Source organism: Procambarus clarkii, chromosome 78 (genome assembly GCF_040958095.1).
Source record: "Procambarus clarkii isolate CNS0578487 chromosome 78, FALCON_Pclarkii_2.0, whole genome shotgun sequence".
In the NCBI taxonomy this organism is placed as follows: Eukaryota; Metazoa; Arthropoda; class Malacostraca; order Decapoda; family Cambaridae; genus Procambarus; species Procambarus clarkii.
The window spans coordinates 11,797,276-11,820,495 of NC_091227.1; the positions used below are offsets into that span (position 1 = coordinate 11,797,276).

The following is a 23,220-nucleotide window of genomic DNA, read 5'->3' on the forward strand; positions in this document are numbered from 1 at the left end:
AAGCTTTTACCCCTCCTATGGTTCTAAAACGCCTTTTCCTCGAGCACTTTTCTTCTCACTCCCGCTCCATTTCCGTCTTCACCTATGGGTCTAAGTCTGCGGACGGTGTTGGCTACTCTGTTGTTTTTCCTGATCACATTTATATGTGTTGCTTACCTCCAGAGACTAGCATCTTCACAGCAGAGCTTTATGCTATTTTCTATGCTCTTCGTCTCCTGCTCTCTCGTTGTCAATCTTCCTTTGTAGTTGTTGTTGACTCGCGTAGTGCCCTCATGGCTCTCGGGTCCTTTAATCTGGTTCATCCAGTAGTTGTTGAGATCCAGCATTGGCTGTTTCTCGTTCACAGTAAATTAAGTCGGTTGAGTTTTGTTGGGTTCCCAGCCATATTGGTGTGTCTTTAAATGAGCGTGCAGATGCTGCCGCTAAGGAAGCTGTCTGCTCTTGTCCCATCTCTCGTAAAGGCATTCCGTATTCCGACTTTTACCCGGTTATCTATTCCTCAGTCCTTACCCGTTGGCAGGCTTCTTGGTTGTCTGTTACTGGTAACAAGCTACGTACTCTTAAATGTTGTGTTTCCTCGTGGCCGTCCTCCTTCCACCGTAACCGGCGGTGGGAAACGGCTCTGGCGAGGTTGCGTATTGGCCATACTCGCTTAACCCATGGTCACTTGATGGAGCGCCGCCCTGCTCCTTATTGTCCTAGTTGCATTGTCCCTCTTACGGTCGTGCATGTCCTTCTTGAATGTCCTGACTTCCAGGACGAGCGTGTGTCTTGCTTTCTGACCGCCCCTCGCGGTCACCTGTCCCTCGATAGAATTCTTGGTGACTCGGATACATTTGATATCGTTCGCCTTATGCGTTTTTGTTCTCGTATTGGCATCCTTGGTGATATTTAGCGCCCTCTGATTATTTTGCGTATTTGATGGTGCTACATAGCCTTCCCGGTTTGGTGCCTTCTTTTGATAATTACTTACTTACTTAATCTACAAGCAGTTTTACTCTTTTCTAGCCAAACACAGTATACTTAGCTCTTGTCAATGTGGCTTCAGACCCAAAATAGCACTAACGATGCACTTATTAGTATGATTAACTTGATTCACGCAGCTCTTGATAAAAAAGAGTTCCCTGTTGGGTTATTTGTGGACCCGCGTAAGGCTTTTGACACTGTCAACCACCAAAACCTTCTTCTTAAATTACATCATTATGGAGTCGGAGGACACTCCCTGCAATACCTCAAATCTTACCTTACTGACAGGCTCCAGTATGTTTCTGTGAATAATACAATTTCTCCCACCCTACCTATCAACATTGGTGTTCCTCAGGGCAGCATACTTGGCCCTCTCCTTTTTCTCATCTACATTAATGACCTTCCAAATGCTTCCCAACACCTTAAACCAATTCTATTTGCTGACGACACAACCTTCATTTACTCCAGTCCTGACCCCCTTGCTCTAAATGCCACAGTAAATACTGAGCTAAATAAAGTCCATCTTTCCCTAACTGCCAACAAACTCACCCTTAACATTGACAAAACTTTCTATATTCTGCCCCCTCCCCGCTCAGCTCGTTGTCGCCGTGTGGGGGCTTCGTGGGCGGCTGCTGGAGTGTGATGCTCCTTCGGACAGTCCTCTGTCCTTTTCTAGCCTTGTGCTCCTGTTGCCGTCCTCTCCAATTCTGCTGGGCACCTTTTCCTTTTCCTTCTGTTTCGTTTTTCTCCCCCCTCTTCTCCTATCTGCTGGCCGTTTCCTGCCGACCTTTTGCTCGTTCTGGTTCTTCCATGGACTTCTTCTATTTTGACGCCCGGGTGCTTGAGGAGGCATACTCATGCACCCGTAGAACTGCAGTACCCGACGTCGAGAGCGAGGGGAACCTTTTATTGTCAATCCCCACTTCGTCACTGAACCCAATCTCGACGGACTGTCGGTTTCTTAAGGTGGCGTTTGTGGGGCGTATACTCACGACGCACCCCTAGGAGGCCCCGACAAGATCGGCGATAGCTTCTTGTTGGGTGTCCTGCCTCTAATTGTGGCTCCATGGTGGGTGTGGGGGCACATTCGTGAGTGAATTCGTAATTTCGTCAAGATGATAACCCCTGTTTCGGCTGCTTCTGGCTTACCTTTTCAGGCTCGTGGGGTGGGCGACCAAGCCCCCGAGTCGGTCCGTATTGGAAGACCGGGCTCTGTAGCCTCCGCTGCATTGGGCCCCGACCTTGCTCCTCCTTTGGCCTCTCTGACTCCTTCCCCTGGCTCCCCTCCCTCCTCTGTGGTTGGGTCGAGCCCCAAGCCCCCAGTGGTGACTACCTCGTCCCCTGGCGCGGCTCCTTCTCTAGTTGTAACTACTGCGCCTTTTAACCCCTCTCTCTCTGGGGGTTCTCACTGCCGTTCTCGTCACGGCCGCCCTCGCTCGATTCCTTCCAGTTCTGCTACCTATCAAGCCTTGTTTGGTCCCGCTTCGTGGGCCAAATATTTTGATCTCCTCCCTCTTGATTCTGCGCCTCCTGACGATTTCTCCCTTCATCGACATCTCATTGATTCCGTGGATGCCTCCATTACTTTTAACCCCACTCGTCTCGGTACGCGTGTCGTTGCTGCTCCTTCTCAGGATGCTGCTTCCCGCTTGGCTGCCTTATCCTGCCTTGGCGAGACCCCCGTTCGGGTCTCGAAGAACGCTCAATTGAATGCCAGTGTTGGCACTATTTTGCTCCCGCCCCATGTTGCAACCGGTGTTCGGGACCTGCGCGACTGCCACGACGATATTCGCCATATCCTCGCTGCCCAGGGCCATTCTATTCTCCAGGTGGACACGTTTACTCGTCCCCCTCGTGGTAGTCGCCGTCAACCCCTCCGGGTTGTGAAGATTACCTTTGATGGTAGGACCCTTCCACCCTCTGTCATTCTTGCTGGTGCCAGGTGCTCTGTCCAGGAGTACATTCCTTCTCCTCGGCTCTGCAACAAGTGCTGGAGGTTTGGGCATGGTGCCCTCCGCTGCTCCGGGACTGTATCTCTCTGTCCTTTGTGTGGTGGCGAAGGTCACTCTAAGTCGGAGTGCACTTCTCCCCAGGCTCGTTGCCTCAACTGCGGTGAGGCCCATCCTACCTTCTCCCGTGCGTGTATCCATTACAAGCTTGAGGCAGCCGTCCTCAACCTGAAGCACCGGGAGCGTTTATCTTTTCCTGAGGCGAGGCGCCAGGTTCGCCGGCTCCCGCCTTATGCTAATATCTCTTATGCTCGCGTGTTGCGCTCTTCCTCTCCACGTCCTTCCCGCCTTCCTCAGACTCACAACCGTTTCCGGGCCTTGGACCCTGATGCGCCCACTGCCCCCTCCTCCGTTCCTTTGGGTTCTCTCCCGAAGGATCCTCCTCCTGGTCCTCTGTCTGGGGTTCCCCTTCCTTCTACCCGGTCTGTCGTGTCTTCTGTGTCTTCTTCCTCGTCCCCCTCCGATCCTCCTTCCCATCCTCTTCCTCCATCTATTGGCTCTCCCCACCGCCTGTCGGTGCGGGCGGATGTCCATCGCTCTCCTAACGGTCGTCGTGTGTGCTCTCGTTCGGCTTCTCCTGTTGAGACACTGGAATCCGTTGCCCAGTACGTAGTTGCTGGGACACCGGTCTCTTTAAGTCAGAAGCGTAAGCCTGGCTCCTCTCCTTCCTCTTCCCCGGCGGGTAAGAAGGCTTCGCTTTCTTCCTCAGCTCCTCCTTCTGGCTCTGTTGCTCCTTCCCCTCCCGTTTCAGTGCTTGCGCCCCCTGTTCCTGCTATGGAGGTTTCTTTGGCCCCTGCTTCCCTTTCGGTTGCTGCTCTTGCTGGGGTGCGCTCCCCTCTTTCTACTCCCCCTCCTCCTGCTGCTGTCCTTGACGGCTCCTCTCCGTTGTCTCCTCCTCTTCCTCCTCCTCCTCCAGACCCTGCCCGCCCACCTCTGCTCTGTTCTCCCGTTTCCTTCCCTCCGTCTTTGCTCAGTTTACCCATGCCCCCTAACCCTGACTTTGCTGACCCTGATCCCGACCCTGATATTCTTTAACGTGCTCTGTTGCTCTTTCGCCTTTGTTTCTTCCTTGTTCTCTGTTTTTGTCCTTTCTCTTCTCGTCGTTGTCCATTCTTCAATGGAACGTTCGAGGTTATTACGCCAATTTCCTCGAACTCCAACTTCTGATTTCGCGGTTTTCGCCCCTTTGTGTCTGTCTCCAGGAGCCAATGCTTGGTGCTCGTCCTGGTCGTTTTCGTGGCTATTCCTTTCTCTCCCCCCCCCCCCCAGCCATTGCTGGGGCTTCTAATTCTTCTGCTCTTTTGATTCGGGCTGATGTTCCCTTTGTTCCTTTACTTTTTCCTTCGCCTCTCCATTGTTCTGCTGCTCGTATCTTTGTGGGGAAATGGTACACAGTTTGTTCCATTTATCTCCCCCCCGAGTGTCCCGCTCTCTCTTCCTGATTTGAAACACCTCCTGGACTCCTTGCCGGAGCCTGTGCTCCTGCTGGGTGACTTCAATTGTCGTCATTCTCTTTGGGGTGACGTTCTGACGAATACCCGGGGTCGCCTCCTTGAGCCGTTTCTCCTCTCTTCTTCCCTGTCTCTTCTGAATTCTGGTGAGCCCACTCATTTGGACTCTCAGACTCGCACCCTTTCTTGTCTTGATCTTTCTCTCTGCTCTTCTTCTCTTTACTTAGATTTCACGTGGCAGGTTCTTGATGACCTCCATGGAAGTGATCATTTCCCCATCCTTGTTTCCTTTTTCTCTTTTCGCCCTTCCCTCTCTTTCCCTAGGTGGCAGTTTGCTAAGGCAGACTGGACCCTATTTACCCTCAGTGCTGCTCTCCCTGACCTCTCCCTTCTGCCTCTCTCTCGCGCTCTCCTCCTTTTTCATGACACTGTCTTCAACGCTGCCCTCCGCTCTATTCCTCGCTCTTCCTCTCGGGGTCCACGGAAGTGCGTTCCCTGGTGGAATGCGGACTGTGCTCGGGCTGTCCGCTGTAAGCGTGCAGCCTGGAAGAGGCACCGCCGTAGGCAGACGTCCGATTCTTTTCTTTTCTTTCGGAAAGCGAGTGCGGTGGCCCGTAGGGCCATCCGTACGGCTAAACGTGAATGTTGGGCATCTTATGTCTCGACGATTACGTCCGAGACCCCTCTGGCCCAGATCTGGAAGTGTATCCGCAAGATAGCGGGTAAGTTCGTTCCCGATGTTTCACCGGTCCTTCACCTCCATGATACTCTTGTGGCGGACCCGTTGCAGGTCGCTTCCGAACTGGGTTCCCATTTTTCTTCTGTTAGCTCTGGTCTTCATCTTCCCCAATCTTTCCTTCTTCGTAAACCTGTCCTTGAGTCTCGTCCTTTAGATTTCTGCACTCATCTTCAGCTTCCCTATAATGATCCCTTCTCTCTCTCTGAACTTCGTTCTGCCCTGGCCCTCTGCGGTTCTACGGCGGCGGGCTCCGATGGTATTCATTATGAGATGCTTCGCCATCTCCCTCCGAGCACGTCTCAGTATTTACTGAGTCTGTATAATCGGATCTGGGAGTCGTCGTCAGTCCCTGCGGACTGGCTCGATGCCGTTGTCCTCCCTGTTCGCAAACCGGGGTCTCTGGGTACTTCCCCTAAGGACTTTCGCCCTATTGCTCTCACAAGTTGTGTCTGCAAACTCTTTGAACGTATGGTTAACGTTCGTCTGATGTGGTTCCTGGAACACCATCACCTCCTCTCCCCTTCTCAATTTGGTTTCCGCAAGTGCCGCAGCACGACAGATGTCCTGGTGAACTTGGAGGTCTATATTCGTACTGCTTTTGCTGCGAAGACCTCCGTTGTTGCCGTCCTTTTTGACCTAGAAAAGGCTTACGACACCACTTGGCGTTATCATATCCTATCTCAACTTCATTCTTTTGGCCTTCGTGGTCATCTCCCTCTCTTTCTCCGCAGCTTCCTCTCTCGTCGTTCCTTTCAGGTGCGCCTTGGTACCGCTCTCTCTCCCTCTTTTCAGCAATACGAAGGTGTGCCCCAGGGTAGTGTTCTGAGCACTACTCTTTTTCTTGTTGCCCTCAATGGTCTTCTTTCCTCTCTTCCTTCTGGTGTCTTCTCCGCTCTCTATGTCGATGATCTTACCCTTTGTTGTCAGGGTGATGATTCGCCTCTCCTTCAACGCCGGCTTCAACTTGCAATTGATGCCGTGTCGTCTTGGGCCACAGGTCATGGCTTCAAGTTCTCTACTTCTAAGACTTGTGCCATGACTTTTACGCGGAAACGGGTTGTTCTTCGTCCCTCTTTGTCGCTTTATGGTCATCCCCTTGAATACAAAGATTCCGCGAAGCTTTTGGGGTTATTCCTTGACACTCGTTTGTCTTGGTCTCCCCATATCTCTTACCTCCGTGTTGAGTGCTCTAAGGCCCTTACCCTCCTTCGGGTCTTGTCCCATACTTCTTGGGGGGCAGATAGGCGCGCACTCCTTGCTTTACATTCCTCTCTCGTCCTGTCTAAGCTCGATTATGGTTGCCCTGCTTACTCGTCTGCTTCTCCTTCTACTCTTCGCCGTCTTGATGCTTTGCACCATACTGGGTTGCGCCTCAGTTCTGGTGCTTTTCGTTCGACTCCCATCCTTAGCTTGTATGTTGACACTGGCTTCCTGTCTCTCCAGGACCGCCGTGATCGCTACTGTCTTCGCTATCTTGCGCGGTCCTTGCAACTTCCTTCCTCTCGCCTCTGTCGTGCTTTAACTTTTACCCCTCCTGCGGTTCCTGTTCCTCTTCACCACCTCCCTCTTTCTGTCCGGTTATCTCGCCTACAGGATTCTCTCTCCGTTCGTATTTCTGATGTTTCTCCTCGTGTTGTTCCTTCTTTGCCCCCGTGGAGGGTCCCTCTTCCGCGGTTTTGTACTTCCTTGACCCATATCACTAAAGCTTTTACCCCTCCTACGGTTCTAAAACGCCTTTTCCTCGAGCACTTTTCTTCTCACTCCCGCTCCGTTTCTGTCTTCACCGATGGGTCTAAGTCAGCGGACGGTGTTGGCTACTCTGTTGTTTTCCTGATCGCACTTATATGTGTCGCTTGCCTCCGGAGACTAGCATCTTTACAGCAGAACTTTATGCTATTCTCTATGCTCTTCGTCTCCTGCTTTCTCGTTGTCAGTCTTCCTTTGTGGTTGTTGTTGACTCTCGTAGTGCCCTCATGGCTCTCGGGTCCTTTAATCCGGTTCATCCGGTAGTTGTCGAGATCCAGCATTGGCTGTTTCTCGTTCACAGTAAATTTAAGTCGGTTGAGTTTTGTTGGGTTCCCAGCCATATTGGTGTGTCTTTAAATGAGCGTGCGGATGCTGCCGCTAAGGAAGCTGTCCGCTCTTGTCCCATCTCTCGTAAAGGCATTCCGTATTCCGACTTTTACCCGGTTATCCATTCCTCAGTCCTTACCCGTTGGCAGGCTTCTTGGTTGTCTGTTACTGGTAACAAGCTACGTACTCTTAAATGTTGTGTTTCCTCGTGGCCGTCCTCCTTCCACCGTAACCGGCGGTGGGAAACAGCTCTGGCGAGGTTGCGTATTGGCCATACTCGCTTAACCCATGGTCACTTGATGGAGCGCCGCCCTGCTCCTTATTGTCCTAGTTGCATTGTCCCTCTTACGGTCGTGCATGTCCTTCTTGAATGTCCTGACTTCCAGGACGAGCGTGTGTCTTGCTTTCCGACCGCCCCTCGCGGTCACCTGTCCCTCGGTAGAATTCTTGGTGACTCGGATACTTTTGATATCGTTCGCCTTATGCGTTTTTGTTCTCGTATTGGCATCCTTGGTGATATTTAGCGCCCTCTGATTATTTTGCGTCTTTGATGGTGCTACATAGCCTTCCCGGTTTGGTGCCTTCTTTTGATAATTACTTACTTACTTTCTATATTCTGTTTGGCAATAAATCCTCTAATCAAATAAATCTCAAAATAAACAATACCCAAATTTGTAACAAATTAGATGGCAAATTCCTTCGCATTCTCATTGACCACAAGCTAAATTTCCAGGGACACATTCTAAATATATCAAAAAAAGTTTCAAAAACTGTGGGCATTCTTTCTAAGATCAGATATTATGTACCACGCCCTGCCCTGGTGACTCTCTATTACTCCCTTATCTACCCATATCTCAACTATGGTATTTGTGCTTGGGGCTCTACTACCCAAAATCACTTACGTCCTCTAATTACTCAACACAAAGCTGCTATTAGGACAATATCCAACTCGGGCCCCAGACATCACTCGGTACCCCTACTCAAATCTCTGAATATGTTAGACATTAAGTCACTGCACATTCTCTCATGTGTATTATACATATATTAAACACTAAACTGTAATGCCAATCCTGACCTCAAAAGCTTCATAGAAGATTGTAACAGAACCCATGAGCACCACACCAGAAATAAATACAGTTTTGATATTCCTAGAGTACGACTTAATCAAACTAGAAATGCTCTACAAATCAAGGGGCCCAGAATGTGGAATGACCTTCCCAACCATGTTAAAGACTGTACTTCTCTCAACCAGTTTAAGATAAAAACGAAGCTATACCTAATAAATTCCCTGTAACCTACCTTACCCCTCTATTGTCAACAATGTCTGTTTTTTTAAAGAGCGCTGTTTGTCGACATAATTGTATTTGTGCTGCTTTTTCAGCTATGTTTTCATTTCTTGTTTTCATTTTACTCTTTATGCTCAATTAGTATTAAGCTTGTCATTTAAGTTTTTCATGCCCGAAACGCTTTGCGTAATAGTGGCTTTAGGCATTGTATGTACTAGCTCTATCTATAAGTCCACCAATCTTTGTAAAAATTTCTTGTATGTATGTACCCTACCTAAATAAACATTTATTTATTTATTTATTTATTTATTAACTAGAAATGCTCTTCAAATCAAGGGACCCAGAATGTGGAATGACCTTCCCAACCATGTTAAAGACTGTACCTCTCTCAACCAGTTTAAGATAAAAACGAAGCGCTACCTAATAAATTCCCTGTAACCTACCTTACCCTTCTGTTGTCAACCCATGTCTGTTTATTTTTTTCAAAACAACGCTGTTTGAATGTAATTGTCTGTAATAATTTGTAATTGTATTTGTGCTGCTTTTTCAGCCATGTTCCCCCCTCTTTTACCTCTATTTTTATTTGTTCTCAACACATTTTATTCTTTATACCCATTAGTATTAAGCTTGTCATTTAAGTTTTTCATGCCCGAAACGCTTTGTGTAATAGTGGCTTTAGGCATTGTATGTACTAGCTCTATCTATTAATCCAACAATCTTTGTAAAATCTCTTGTATGTATGTACCTTACCTAAATAAACATTTATTTATTTATTATTTATTTATAATGACCATCCTTTCCCTACCTCATCACTTTGTAATTTTCTAGCATTCCTGAGTACTTCTTTCATCTGTTTGGCACCATTTAGGGTGGTCCTCAAAGGTCGATCTTTCCCTTTTACGTACCTGCCTATTCTCCTGTAGTCGCAAACATTCTCGATGGTAGTAAGACCTTCCACGAGGCCAACAATTTTATCTACTACTTTCTCTTCTTTTACAACTCTTTCTGACCTGAATGTTATCTCTTTTTCTTTGCAACCAAAAATTATCAGACTTCGATCTACTGTGCTTTGCACCAATTTAGGATTTGATGCCAGTGCTTTTCTGACTTCCAGCCTAATGTTTGTTTTATCCTGGTTGCTGCAGTGTTTGGCTTCCTTTACTGCTTCTTCTATTTTTTCCTTCTCCTTGGCCACTTGTGCATAGGTGAGTTGCATATCTTTCTTGCACTGTTCTATTCCCTGTGTAACGTTCTCCATCTGTACTGGGAAAAGCTGTTTTTCCTGTTGAATTTCCTTACCTAACTTATCGTAGTCATTTAAGTTTGCTTTAACTTCTTCCAAAGCTATTTTTAAGAGTTTATTTTACTCTTCCATGGCTTTTCAATTTGTTTCCAGGTGATTCTTGTCCTTACATAAGTCTTTCACTAACCCCTCAAGACCTAAAACTTTGCCACTCAAGTGCTCATTACTTTCTTTCAATTTGCTGATTATTTCTTCATGATAGTTCACTATAATATCTAATTTTGCCAATTTGTTGTGTAGACTGCTTATATCAATGTTTTCTTCATTAAAACCCCCAAAATCTAGCTGTTTTGTTTACCTTCTTGCTGGTGGCCATCTTGAATGTTTATGTCTGGACTGTAAACACTAGGGTCACTTTTTCTCATCCAATTTTTCACTTCACTTTGCACATTCGTGTTACATCACATATTTTTCCAAAGTACAACACTTTTATGTTCCTTGGGACACCACTCATTATCTTCAACCTGTACTACAATACTTAGGAATTGTGAAATGACCTGGAGCTCTTCTGTTGCAGGTGCTGACACTAGGGGTGTCACCTTTTGAATCATGTGGTGGTGGTGGTGTGTGGCCAGGTACCAGTGTGTCGCTCCTTGAGACATTGGGGAGTGGGGGTGGAGGGAGGGGGGGTTCCTGGAGGTGTGAGAAGAGACCTGTCAACCCATCAATTATGGACTGCTAACTCCACGCCACATGTTTGACTCGATGCTTTTCAAAAAATTAAGAGAGAAAATTTTACCATTTCAGTGGTTTGTAACACATTGCTCTAGCATATTCCTTATTCAAAATGAAGAATGCATAATAAATGGGTGTGTCAGTGTGTCAGTAGTGAGGGTTAGGAAGTCAGGTAGCCTTTTTATTATTATTTTTTTTTTGTCCGGCGAGTTGAATGAGATGCTTCCAAGCCTGCTGCCTTAGTACACCCCCATGGATGGTGTGGGTGGTGTGATGGGTGGTGTGGGGGATGGTGTAATTACCTAAGTGTAGTTGCAGGATGAGAGCTACGCTCGTGGTGTCCCGTCTTCCCAGCACTCTTTGTCATATAACGCTTTGAAACTACTGACGGTCTTGGCCTCCACCACCTTCTCCCCTAACTTGTTCCAACCGTCTACCACTCTGTTTGCGAAAGTGAATTTTCTTATATTTCTTCAGCATCTGTGTTTAACTAGTTAATATCTATGACCTCTTGTTCTTGAAGTTCCAGGTCTCAGGAAATCTTCCCTATCGATTTTATCAATTCCTGTTACTATTTTGTATGTAGTGATCATATCACCTCGTTTTCTTCTGTCTTCTAGTTTTGGCATATTTAATGCCTCTAACCTCTCCTCGTAGCTCTTGCCCTTCAGTTCTGGGAGCCACTTAGTAGCATGTCTTTGCACCTTTTCCAGTTTGTTGATGTGCTTCTTAAAATATGGACACCACACAACCGCTGCATATTCTAGCTTTGGCCTAACAAAAGTCGTGAACAATTTCTTTAGTATATCGCCATCCATGTATTTAAAAGTAATTCTGAAGTTAGAAAGCGTGGCATAGGCTCCTTGCACAATATTCTTTATGTGGTCCTCAGGTGATAGTTTTCTATCTAGAACCACCCCAAGATCTCTTTCTTTATCAGAATTCTTTAAAGATTTCTCACATAATATATAGGTTGTGTGGGGTCTATGTTCTCCTATTCCACATTCCATAACATGGCATTTATTAACAATAAATTCCATTTGCCAAGTGGTGCTCCATATACTTACTTTGTCCAGGTCATCTTGAAGGGCATGACAATCATCTAAGTTTCTTATCCTTCCTATTATCTTAGCATCATCAGCAAACATGTTCATATAATTCTGTATACCAACTAGTAGATCATTTATGTAGACAATAAACATCACTGGTGCAAGAACTGAACCCTGTGGTACTCCACTTGTGACATTTCTCCAGTCCAATACATTGCCTCTAATCACTGCCCTCATTTTTCTATCAGTCAGAAAATTTTTCATCCATGTTAGAAGTGTACCTGTCACCCCTCCAATATTTTCCAGTTCCAGAACAACCTCTTACGTGGAACTCTGTCAAAAGCCTTTTTTAGGTTCAGATAGATGCAGTCAACCCAACCATCTCTTTCCTGTAATATCTCTGTTGCTCGATCATAGAAACTGAGTAAATTCGATACACAGGATCTTCCAGATCGAAAACCATACTGTCTGTCTGATATTATATCATTTCTCTCCAGGTGTTCTACCCATTTAGTTTTAATTATTTTTTCCAATATTTTGACTATTACACTTGTCAATGATACCGGTCTATAATTAAGGGGGTCTTCCCTGCTTCCACTTTTGTAGATTGGAACTATGTTAGCCTTTTTCCACACATCATCTACAACTCCTGTAAACAGGGATGCCTGAAAAATCAGTTGAAGAGGAATGCTGAGCTCAGGTGCACATTCTCTCAGAACCCCTTGGTGAAACTCCATCTGGACCAACTGCCTTCTTCTTATTTAGCTCCTTGAGCATTTTTTCCACTTCGTCTCTAGATACCTCTATGTACTCTATGTTGTTCTCTGGAATTCTTATTGTATCTGGTTCCCTGAAGATTTCCTTTTGTACAAACACACTTTGGAACTTTTCGTTTAATGTTTCACACATTTCCTTTTCATTTTCCGTGAATCTATTTCCCATTTTCAACCTCTGTATATCATTCTTTACCTGCAATTTGTTGTTTATGAATTTATAGAATAGACCTGGTTCTGTTTTACATTTGTCTGCAATCCCTTTTTCAAAATTTCTTTCTGCCTCTCTCCTCACTGCCGTGTAGTTGTTTCTCGCATCTTTGTATCGCTGGTATGTTTGGGGGTTTGGCCTCTTCCTGTATTGATTCCATTTTTGTGTCTTTTGGTCTCTGGCCCTCTCGCACTTTCTATTGAACCAATCCTGTTTCCTAGTTCTGCTTCTCTGTTTTGGCATAAATTTTTTTGTGCCTTTATCATATATTTCACAAAACTTGACATACAGCTCATTCACTTCCTTGCCTAGCATCAAGTCTGTCCAATTATACTCACTAAAAAAATGTCTAAGGTCACCATAATGTCCTCTCCTAAAGTCAGGTTTTTCAATTGCATCAACCTTCATATTTTCCTCCACATTATAACGCATTGCATACTTTATTCCCAAAAAGACATGGTCACTATTACCCAAGGGAGGAAGGTGTGGGTGGTGTGGGGGGGGGTGCGGGATGGTGTGAGGGGTGGTGTGGGTGGTATGGTGGGTGGTGTGGGGGATGGTGTGGGTGGTGTGGTGGGTGTGGGTGGTGTGTGGAATGGTGTGGGGGATACTGTGGGTCGTGTGGTGGGTGGTGTGGAGGATGGTGTGGGTGGTGTGGGGGACAGTGTGGGTGGTGTGGTGGGTAGTGTGGGGGATGGGGGTGGGTGGTGTAGGGGAAGGTGTGGGGGTGTGGGTGGTGTGGCGGGGGGTGTAGGGGTATGGGGGATGGTGTGGGTGTGGGGGATGGTGTGGGTGGTGGGGGGATGGTGATTTCCCCATATCAGATTATTATCAACACCTAAAGGGCATGAAAGATATTATAATGAAGCAGCGCACAACGAAGAACGAAAATTCAAAAGTTTTTGGTACGGTTTCACAGTAGGCCTACAGGACCAGCACTAGCAAGGACTCCCTTCATGAGTCAGGTGCAATGTTTCCTAATGCTAATGTGTCCTGGCATATATATTAAAAAAAAATTAAGATGGCTGTTGGGGCTGGACGGATGGAACGAATTCCACACTGGAACGAATCGGCTTTGCCCCATATAGCTCATTCAAGTGAGGACACACACACACACACATATATATATATATATATATATATATATATATATATATATATATATATATATATATATATATATATATATATATATATATATATGTCGTACCTAGTAGCCAGAACGCACTTCTCAGCCTACTATGCAAGGCCCGATTTGCCTAATAAGCCAAGTTTTCCTGAATTAATATAGTTTCTCTATTTTTTTTTTTATGAAATGATAAAGCTACCCATTTCATTATGTATGAGGTCAATTTTTTTTTATTGGAGTTAAAATTAACGTAGATATATGACCGAACCTAACCAACCCTACCTAACCTAACCTAACCTATCTTTATAGGTTAGGTTAGGTTAGGTAGCCGAAAATGTTAGGTTAGGTTAGGTAGGTTAGGTAGATGAAAAACAATTAATTCATGAAAACTTGGCTTATAGGCAAATCGGGCCTTGCATAGTAGGCTGAGAAGTGCGTTCTGGCTACTAGGTACGACATATATATATATATATATATATATATATATATATATATATATATATATATATATATATATATATATATATATATATATATATATATTTATATATATAATCTTTGGACAACACAACGTAGTCTTCACTTGTGGTTTATGCAAGTATAGGCTTATATATATATATATATATATATATATATATATATATATATATATATATATATATATATATATATATATATATTTTATTAAATATGACCGAAAAAGTAAGATTAATAATTCTAACACGAATTTTCTCAATCTTTCGTACATTATGCTTCACTGTTGGAGGTAAATCAAAAATCACTTCTCCAAAATTCATTTTTATTTCTAGTCTGACGCGACACGGGCGCGTTTCGTAAAACTTATTACATTTTCAAAGACTTCACAAATACACAACTGATTAGAACTTGCATTTCCCTGATTTTATATCTACTTTTGAGTGAGGTGGGAAGGGTGATGTGGCATTACATTTGAGTGAGGTGGGAAGGATGATGTGGCATTAGAGGATATTAATAGGGTATTAAAAGTATCAACACAAGACAGAACACGAAACAATGGATATTGAATAGAAGTGTTTGTAGAAAGCCTATTGGTCCATATTTCTTGATGCTTCTATATTGGAGCGGAGTCTTGAGGTGGGTAGAATATAGTTGTGCAATAATTGGCTGTTGATTGCTGGTGTTGACTTCTTGATGTGTAGTGCCTCGCAAACGTCAAGCCGCCTGCTATCGCTGTATCTATCGATGATTTCTGTGTTGTTTACTAGGATTTCTCTGGCGATGGTTTGGTTATGGGAAGAGATTATATGTTCCTTAATGGAGCCCTGTTGTTTATGCATCGTTAAACGCCTAGAAAGAGATGTTGTTGTCTTGCCTATATACTGGGTTTTTTGGAGCTTACAGTCCCCAAGTGGGCATTTGAAGGCATAGACGACGTTAGTCTCTTTTAAAGCGTTCTGTTTCGTGTCTGGAGAGTTTCTCATGAGTAGGCTGGCCGTTTTTCTGGTTTTATAGTAAATCGTCAGTTGTATCCTCTGATTTTTGTCTGTAGGGATAACGTTTCTATTAACAATATCTTTCAGGACCCTTTCCTCTGTTTTATGAGCTGTGGAAAAGAAGTTCCTGTAAAATAGTCTAATAGGGGGTATAGGTGTTGTGTTAGTTGTCTCTTCAGAGGTTGCATGGCTTTTCACTTTCCTTCTTATGATGTCTTCGATGAAACCATTGGAGAAGCCGTTATTGACTAGAACCTGCCTTACCCTACAGAGTTCTTCGTCGACTTGCTTCCATTCTGAGCTGTGGCTGAGAGCACGGTCGACGTATGCGTTAACAACACTCCTCTTGTACCTGTCAGGGCAGTCGCTGTTGGCATTTAGGCACATTCCTATGTTTGTTTCCTTTGTGTAGACTGCAGTGTGGAAACCTCCGCCCTTTTCCATGACTGTTACATCTAGAAAAGGCAGCTTCCCATCCTTTTCCGTCTCGTAAGTGAAACGCAGCACGGAACTCTGCTCAAATGCCTCCTTCAGCTCCTGCAGATGTCTGACATCAGGTACCTGTGTAAAAATGTCGTCAACATACCTGCAGTATATGGCCGGTTTCAAGTTCATGTCGACTAAGACTTTTTGCTCGATGGTACCCATGTAGAAGTTTGCAAACAGGACACCTAGGGGAGAACCCATAGCGACCCCATCTACTTGCTTATACATATGCCCATCCGGGCTCAAGAAGGGTGCCTCTTTAGTACAAGCTTGGAGTAGTTTCCTCAGAATACTTTCTGGCATTTACGAGACGGAAAAGGATGGGAAGCTGCCTTTTCTAGATGTAACAGTCATGGAAAAGGGCGGAGGTTTCCACACTGCAGTCTACACAAAGGAAACAAACATAGGAATGTGCCTAAATGCCAACAGCGACTGCCCTGACAGGTACAAGAGGAGTGTTGTTAACGCATACGTCGACCGTGCTCTCAGCCACAGCTCAGAATGGAAGCAAGTCGACGAAGAACTCTGTAGGGTAAGGCAGGTTCTAGTCAATAACGGCTTCTCCAATGGTTTCATCGAAGACATCATAAGAAGGAAAGTGAAAAGCCATGCAACCTCTGAAGAGACAACTAACACAACACCTATACCCCCTATTAGACTATTTTACAGGAACTTCTTTTCCACAGCTCATAAAACAGAGGAAAGGGTCCTGAAAGATATTGTTAATAGAAACGTTATCCCTACAGACAAAAATCAGAGGATACAACTGACGATTTACTATAAAACCAGAAAAACGGCCAGCCTACTCATGAGAAACTCTCCAGACACGAAACAGAACGCTTTAAAAGAGACTAACGTCGTCTATGCCTTCAAATGCCCACTTGGGGACTGTAAGCTCCAAAAAACCCAGTATATAGGCAAGACAACAACATCTCTTTCTAGGCGTTTAACGATGCATAAACAACAGGGCTCCATTAAGGAACATATAATCTCTTCCCATAACCAAACCATCGCCAGAGAAATCCTAGTAAACAACACAGAAATCATCGATAGATACAGCGATAGCAGGCGGCTTGACGTTTGCGAGGCACTACACATCAAGAAGTCAACACCAGCAATCAACAGCCAATTATTGCACAACTATATTCTACCCACCTCAAGACTCCGCTCCAATATAGAAGCATCAAGAAATATGGACCAATAGGCTTTCTACAAACACTTCTATTCAATATCCATTGTTTCGTGTTCTGTCTTGTGTTGATACTTTTAATACCCTATTAATATCCTCTAATGCCACATCATCCTTCCCACCTCACTCAAATGTAATGCCACATCACCCTTCCCACCTCACTCAAAAGTAGATATAAAATCAGGGAAATGCAAGTTCTAATCAGTTGTGTATTTGTGAAGTCTTTGAAAATGTAATAAGTTTTACGAAACGCGCCCGTGTCGCGTCAGACTAGAAATAAAAATGAATTTTGGAGAAGTGATTTTTGATTTACCTCCAACAGTGAAGCATAATGTACGAAAGATTGAGAAAATTCGTGTTAGAATTATTAATCTTACTTTTTCGGTCATATTTAATAAAATATGTCTACAGGAAAGACTGCTACCAAAATATATATATATATATATATAATTAAATAAATAAGTATCCACATTTGCATTCACTATAGCAAATCACTAAGCTGGTATGATGATTCCAAATAATAACACGTTACCAAACACCAGCAAGCAGACAACGCTACCTCGACCCTCCCTCCCCTCACCAAGATTACTCAAAATTCAAAAATTCAAAATTCAAATGTTTATTTAGCTAAAGTACATACATACGAGGGGTGATACAAATATTGATGAATTTATACATAGAGCTAGTACATACAATGCCTAAAGCCACTATTACGCAAAGCATTTCGGGCAGGAAAAACACTAAGACTAAAACTTAATATTAATTGAGATTAAAGTATAAAATGTGTTGAGAAAATATAAAAATAAAAAAGGGGGGAACATGGCAGGAAAACAGCAAAAATACAATTTGGTCAACAAACAGCATTGTTTAAAAAATAAATACAAATACAAATATTTATTCATTTATTTATGTACATACAAGTACATAAAGTACGTACTGTACAAGGTGAAATACAAAAGTTGATGGATTTATAGATAGAGCTAGTACATACAATGCCAAAAGCCACTATTACGCAAAGCGTTTCAGACAGGAAAAACACGAAAACTAAAACTTAATACTAATTGAGATTAAAGTATAAATTGTGTTGAGAAAAAATAAGAAAAAAATGAAAAAAGGGGGGGGGGGGAAACATGGCAGAAAAAAGCAAAAAGCAAACAACTCCTACTATCATATGCATATCACTAATTCTCCTCACAATCCTGCTATTATCAGAATCCTGGTCACTAAATCCTGTAAATGAATAATTTTCCACAAGTTTATTTTGTAAAGGAATATGAGAAGACATTTGAAGAATCTTAAATGGCCGAAATAATGGCAGTGCTGTGGCTGGTGCTGTGAACATCTTGAACAGCATTGATTCACCGATATCTAAACATTGTACTCTTCTTTATCACAGTCAGGCTCTTCTGTAATGCTGTACTATCATGGCTAAATAATATCAGATACATACTGTATATATTTACATTTTTAGGTAATGATGTGGTCACAAACTGAACAGCAATGCTGTTAGCTCATGCTGTGTGCTCCAGCCTTGGTTGCTCAGTCAGTACTGACACACTCATACCCAGGAATGTTGCCCGTGAATTTTTTTTTTTGAATGGCGTCTGGTTACGAGAGCCCTGAGGAAGCTAACATGAACCCCATGTAGCCACGGGTGTTTTGAATGCTACGCTATATCTATGAACGCCCCGAAGCATGTTGCGCACCAGCCATCGAGTGCCTCAAGGCACGTTGCGCAGTGCAGTGGTTAATGCAATGGGTACAACAAGGCTAATAGGCTGTGCTTCAAGAGCTAGACCTCAATTCCCCATAGTCATTGATAGGTAAATACTGATAGGTAAGTAAAAATAAATATCACGGCTCCCTATGCCATTGTGAAGGGGCCAGGTTCTGGATCTGGTCCCCCTGGAATAGCTTCAGGGAGCCATCGGGACTTGCCCAGAAATTGGCATTTCATCATATTCAACACTGGCTTTTAAATATACTTGTAAAAATTTTAACAGACTACAACCTATAAGAAACTCAATTCAAATACTTTTGGTACAAATTTTTAAATATAGGATTTTGCCTATTAGATTATAATTAGATATTATGTACCCCGCCCTGCCCTGGTGACTATTACTCCCTCATCTATCCATATCTCAACTATGGTATTTGTGCTTGGGGTTCTACTACCCAAAATCATTTACGTCCTCTAATTACTCAACACAAAGCTGCTATTAGGACAATATCCAACTCTGGCCCCAGACATCACTCGGTACCCCTACTCGAATCTCTGAATATGTTAGATATTAAGTCACTGCACATTCTCTCATGTGTATTATACATATATAAAACGCTGAACTGTAATGCCAATCCTGACCTTAAAAGCTTCATTGAAGGTTGTAACAGAACCCATGAAAACCACATCAGAAATAAATAGAGTTTTGATATTCCAAGAGTAAGACTTAATCAAACTAGAAATGCTCTACAAATCAAGGGACCCAGAATGTGGAATGACCTTCCCAACCATGTTAAAGACTGTACCTCTCTCAACCAGTTTAAGATAAAAAACGAAGCACTACCTAATAAATTCCCTGTAACCTACCTTACCCCTCTATTGTCAACCCATGTCTGGTTTTTTTTTTTTTTAAACAACGCTGTTTGTCTACCTTATTGTATTTGCGCTGCTTTTTCAGCCATGTTCCCCACTTTTTTTATCTCTATTTTCATTTGTTCTCAACACATTTTATTCTTTATACTCAATTAGTATTAAGCTTTAGTCATTTAAGTTTTTCATGCCCGAAACGCTTTGCGTAATAGTGGCTTTAGGCATTGAATGTACTAGCTCTATCTATAAATCCATCACTCTTTGTAAAATCTCTTGTATGTACCTTACCTAAATAAACATTTATTATTATTTATTTATTATTATTATTTATTATAATGCACCTTTTCTTTCCATAACCAGAGTGGCCTCATCAGCAGCAGGACAGACAGCAGGCCAATCAGCTACAGGACAGACAGCAGGCCAATCAGTTACAGGACAGAAAGCAGGCCAATCAGTTACAGGACAGAGAGCAGGCCAATCAGCATTACAGAAGAAAATTGTTTATTAGAACAAATATATGATGTGCCTAAACCACCAAGACGAGTAGGGGAACCTTGCTCGCCTGTTTCGCCCCAGGGGACAATCTCTTCACAATTGCCTGAAATGACACAGCCTTTGCCAAATACCTCTCATCAGTGGACAAATGATGAAAGTATTTGCTGATATTTATGTAGCAGATATTAATGCTCATTAATTTATGAAATAAAACACAATGCTGAAATTACATCTCTAAAAGTAAACTTCTAATTAAGAGATGTAAAGATCAAGAACTTTGTAGATAGTGACACTGTTCACATCATACAATTTGATTATTGAATTTGCATGTTTATCCTCAAATATTTAGTATGTTCTCACTAGCACCGTTATATGTTACAAAATAATTAATTTTTGTACACTAGCTATTTTACTATTATAAACATTCACATTTGGTATAGAATACTGCAAATACATACATTTATGAATTGGTAATCCTTTCATAATTCCTAAATTATAGTGTTAAGAAATTTGAAAATGTACCATTTAATTACCAAAGTGTGTACACCCCAGATCCCCCAAGTCCCCCTTCCTTGACCCTCCCATCCCACACCCTCCCTGTTTCCCTATTTCAGTGGAACCAACAGAAACTGAAGATGGACAGAAGAGTCAGTTTCATGGTGGATGAACTCGAACATAGATGGGATTACTAGCAAGGCAAGTGAACTAAGGGAAAGGGCACAAGAAGTGAACCCGGATTTAATTAAACTAAATGTAACTTATAACTATAAACTATTATGTAACTCTTATAACTTATAAACTTATAAGAACAATACATATGTTCTTATAAGTATCATACATATACCCTTATAACTACCATACATATGCCCTTATAAGTACCATAAATGCCCATATAAGTACCATTCATATGCCAATATAGGTACCATACAAATGCCTTTATAAGTAGCATACATATGCCCATATACGCACCATGCATAGTAGTCTCTAAATACACGAGGAATATTGATATAATGTTATTTTGATTATCCACTTATTATTTAGCTCATTTTGATTATTATTACATTTTTTAAAACTCATTTTCCTTAGCAATTTGTTGAGAAAACACGATGATAGGTTTGATATTTGAGGTGGCTGTATCTCAGTAAATATGGCTGTATAGGCGTCAATATTTAAAATTAGCAAAGAAAGACTTTACAGAACGAAAGGTAAAATGCTGTGGTAAACACAATGGTACCATTTTCAAAACGATTCTATGGCTGGTTTTGATTTTGAGTTTTGTGAAAAATGACGATTTCACCCGGGCTCGGATTCTTTGCAGGCGGCGGGCTGTATGTACCCCATCTTTGTCTTCGTCCGCTGGTCAAGTTTTTATTACTTGATTTAATCATTGTCTATCTTCTATATCTATAAAATACGGATGACTGTCTGTGTAAGGTAAAAGGTACGTAAGTACCATAGAGGTACGTAAGTACCAAACACATCTTGAGTTATCTTGAGATGATTTCGGGGCTTAGCGTTCCCGCGGCCCGGTCCTCGACCAGGCCTCCTTTTTGTTACACACCCCCAGGAAGCAGCCCGCAGCAGCTGTCTAACTCCCAGGTACCTATTTACTGCTAGGTAACAGGGGCATCAGGGTGAAAGAAACATTTTGCCAATTTGTTTCCGCCTCCACCGGGGATCGAACCCGGAACCTCAGGACTACGAATCCGAAGCGCTGTCCACCCAGCTGTCAGGCACATACCCATAAAGGTACCATACTCAATCCCATATAAGTGTCATACATATGGCCATATAAGAACAATACATATGCCCATTGAGGTACCATACAAAAGCTCTTATAAGTAACATACATATGCCCAAAAAGGTACCATACTTATGCCCTTATAAGAACAATACATATGTTCTTATAAGTATCATACATATACCCTTATAACTACCATACATATGCCCTTATAAGTACCATAAATGCCCATATAAGTACCATTCATATGCCAATATAGGTACCATACAAATGCCTTTATAAGTAGCATACATATGCCCATATACGCACCATGCATAGTAGTCTCTAAATACACGAGGAATATTGATATAATGTTATTTTGATTATCCATTTATTATTTAGCTCATTTTGATTATTATTACATTTTTTAAAACTCATTTTCCTTAGTAATTTGTTGAGAAAACACGATGATAGGTTTGATATTTGAGGTGGCTGTATCTCAGTAAATATGGCTGTATAGGCGTTAATATTTACAATTAGCAAAGGAAGACTTTACAGAAAGAAAGTTAATTGCTGTGGTAAACACAATGGTACCATTTTCAAAACGATTCTATGGCTGATTTTGATTTTGAGATTTGTGAAAAATGACGATTTCGCCCGGGCTCGGATTCTTTGCAGGCGGCGGGCTGTATGTACCCCATCTTTGTCTTCGTCCGCTGTTCAAGTTTTTATTACTTGATTTAATCATTGTCTATCTTCTATATCTATAAAATACGGATGACTGTCTGTGTAAGGTAAAAGGTACGTAAGTACCATAGAGGTACGTAAGTACATAAGTACCAAACACATACCCATAAAGGTACCATACTCAATCCCATATAAGTGTCATACATATGCCCATATAAGAACAATACATATGCCCATTGAGGTACCATACAAAAGCTCTTATAAGTAACATACATATGCCCAAAAAGGTACCATACCTATGCCCTTATAAGAACAATACATATGTTCTTATAAGTATTATACATATACCCTTATAACTACCATACATATGCCCTTATAAGTACCATAAATGCTCATATAAGTACCATTCATATGCCAATATAGGTACCATACAAATGCCTTTATAAGTAGAATACATATGCCCATATACGCACCATGCATAGTAGTCTCTAAATACACGAGGAAAATTGATATAATGTTATTTTGATTATCCATTTATTATTTAGCTCATTTTGATTATTATTACAATTTTTAAAACTCATTTTCCTTAGTAATTTGTTGAGAAAACACGATGATAGGTTTGATATTTGAGGTGGCTGTATCTCAGTAAATATGGCTGTATAGGCGTTAATATTTAAAATTAGCAAAGAAAGACTTTACAGAAAGAAAGGTAAATTGCTGTGGTAAACACAATGGTACCATTTTCAAAACGATTCTATGGCTGGTTTTGATTTTGAGTATTGTGAAAAATGACGATTTCGCCCGGGCTGGGATTCTTTGCAGGCGGCGGGCTGTATGTACCCCATCTTTGTCTTCGTCCGCTGGTCAAGTTTTTATTACTTGATTTAATCATTGTCTATCTTCTATATCTATAAAAT

General features: G+C 42.5%; 1 protein-coding gene across 1 annotated transcript in view; it reads left to right on the forward strand.

Annotated features, from left to right (window-relative positions):
* The window catches only part of LOC138357377 (uncharacterized), a 92,794-nt gene extending 72,429 nt beyond the window's left edge, over window positions 1-20,365 (forward strand). The window contains exon 7 of the mRNA XM_069314072.1: window positions 19,762-20,365. Within this exon, the coding sequence (XP_069170173.1) occupies window positions 19,762-20,064 (303 nt within the window). The 3' untranslated portion in view covers window positions 20,065-20,365. The remainder of the gene's footprint in view (window positions 1-19,761) is intronic.
* Window positions 20,366-23,220: the final 2,855 nt, after the last annotated feature.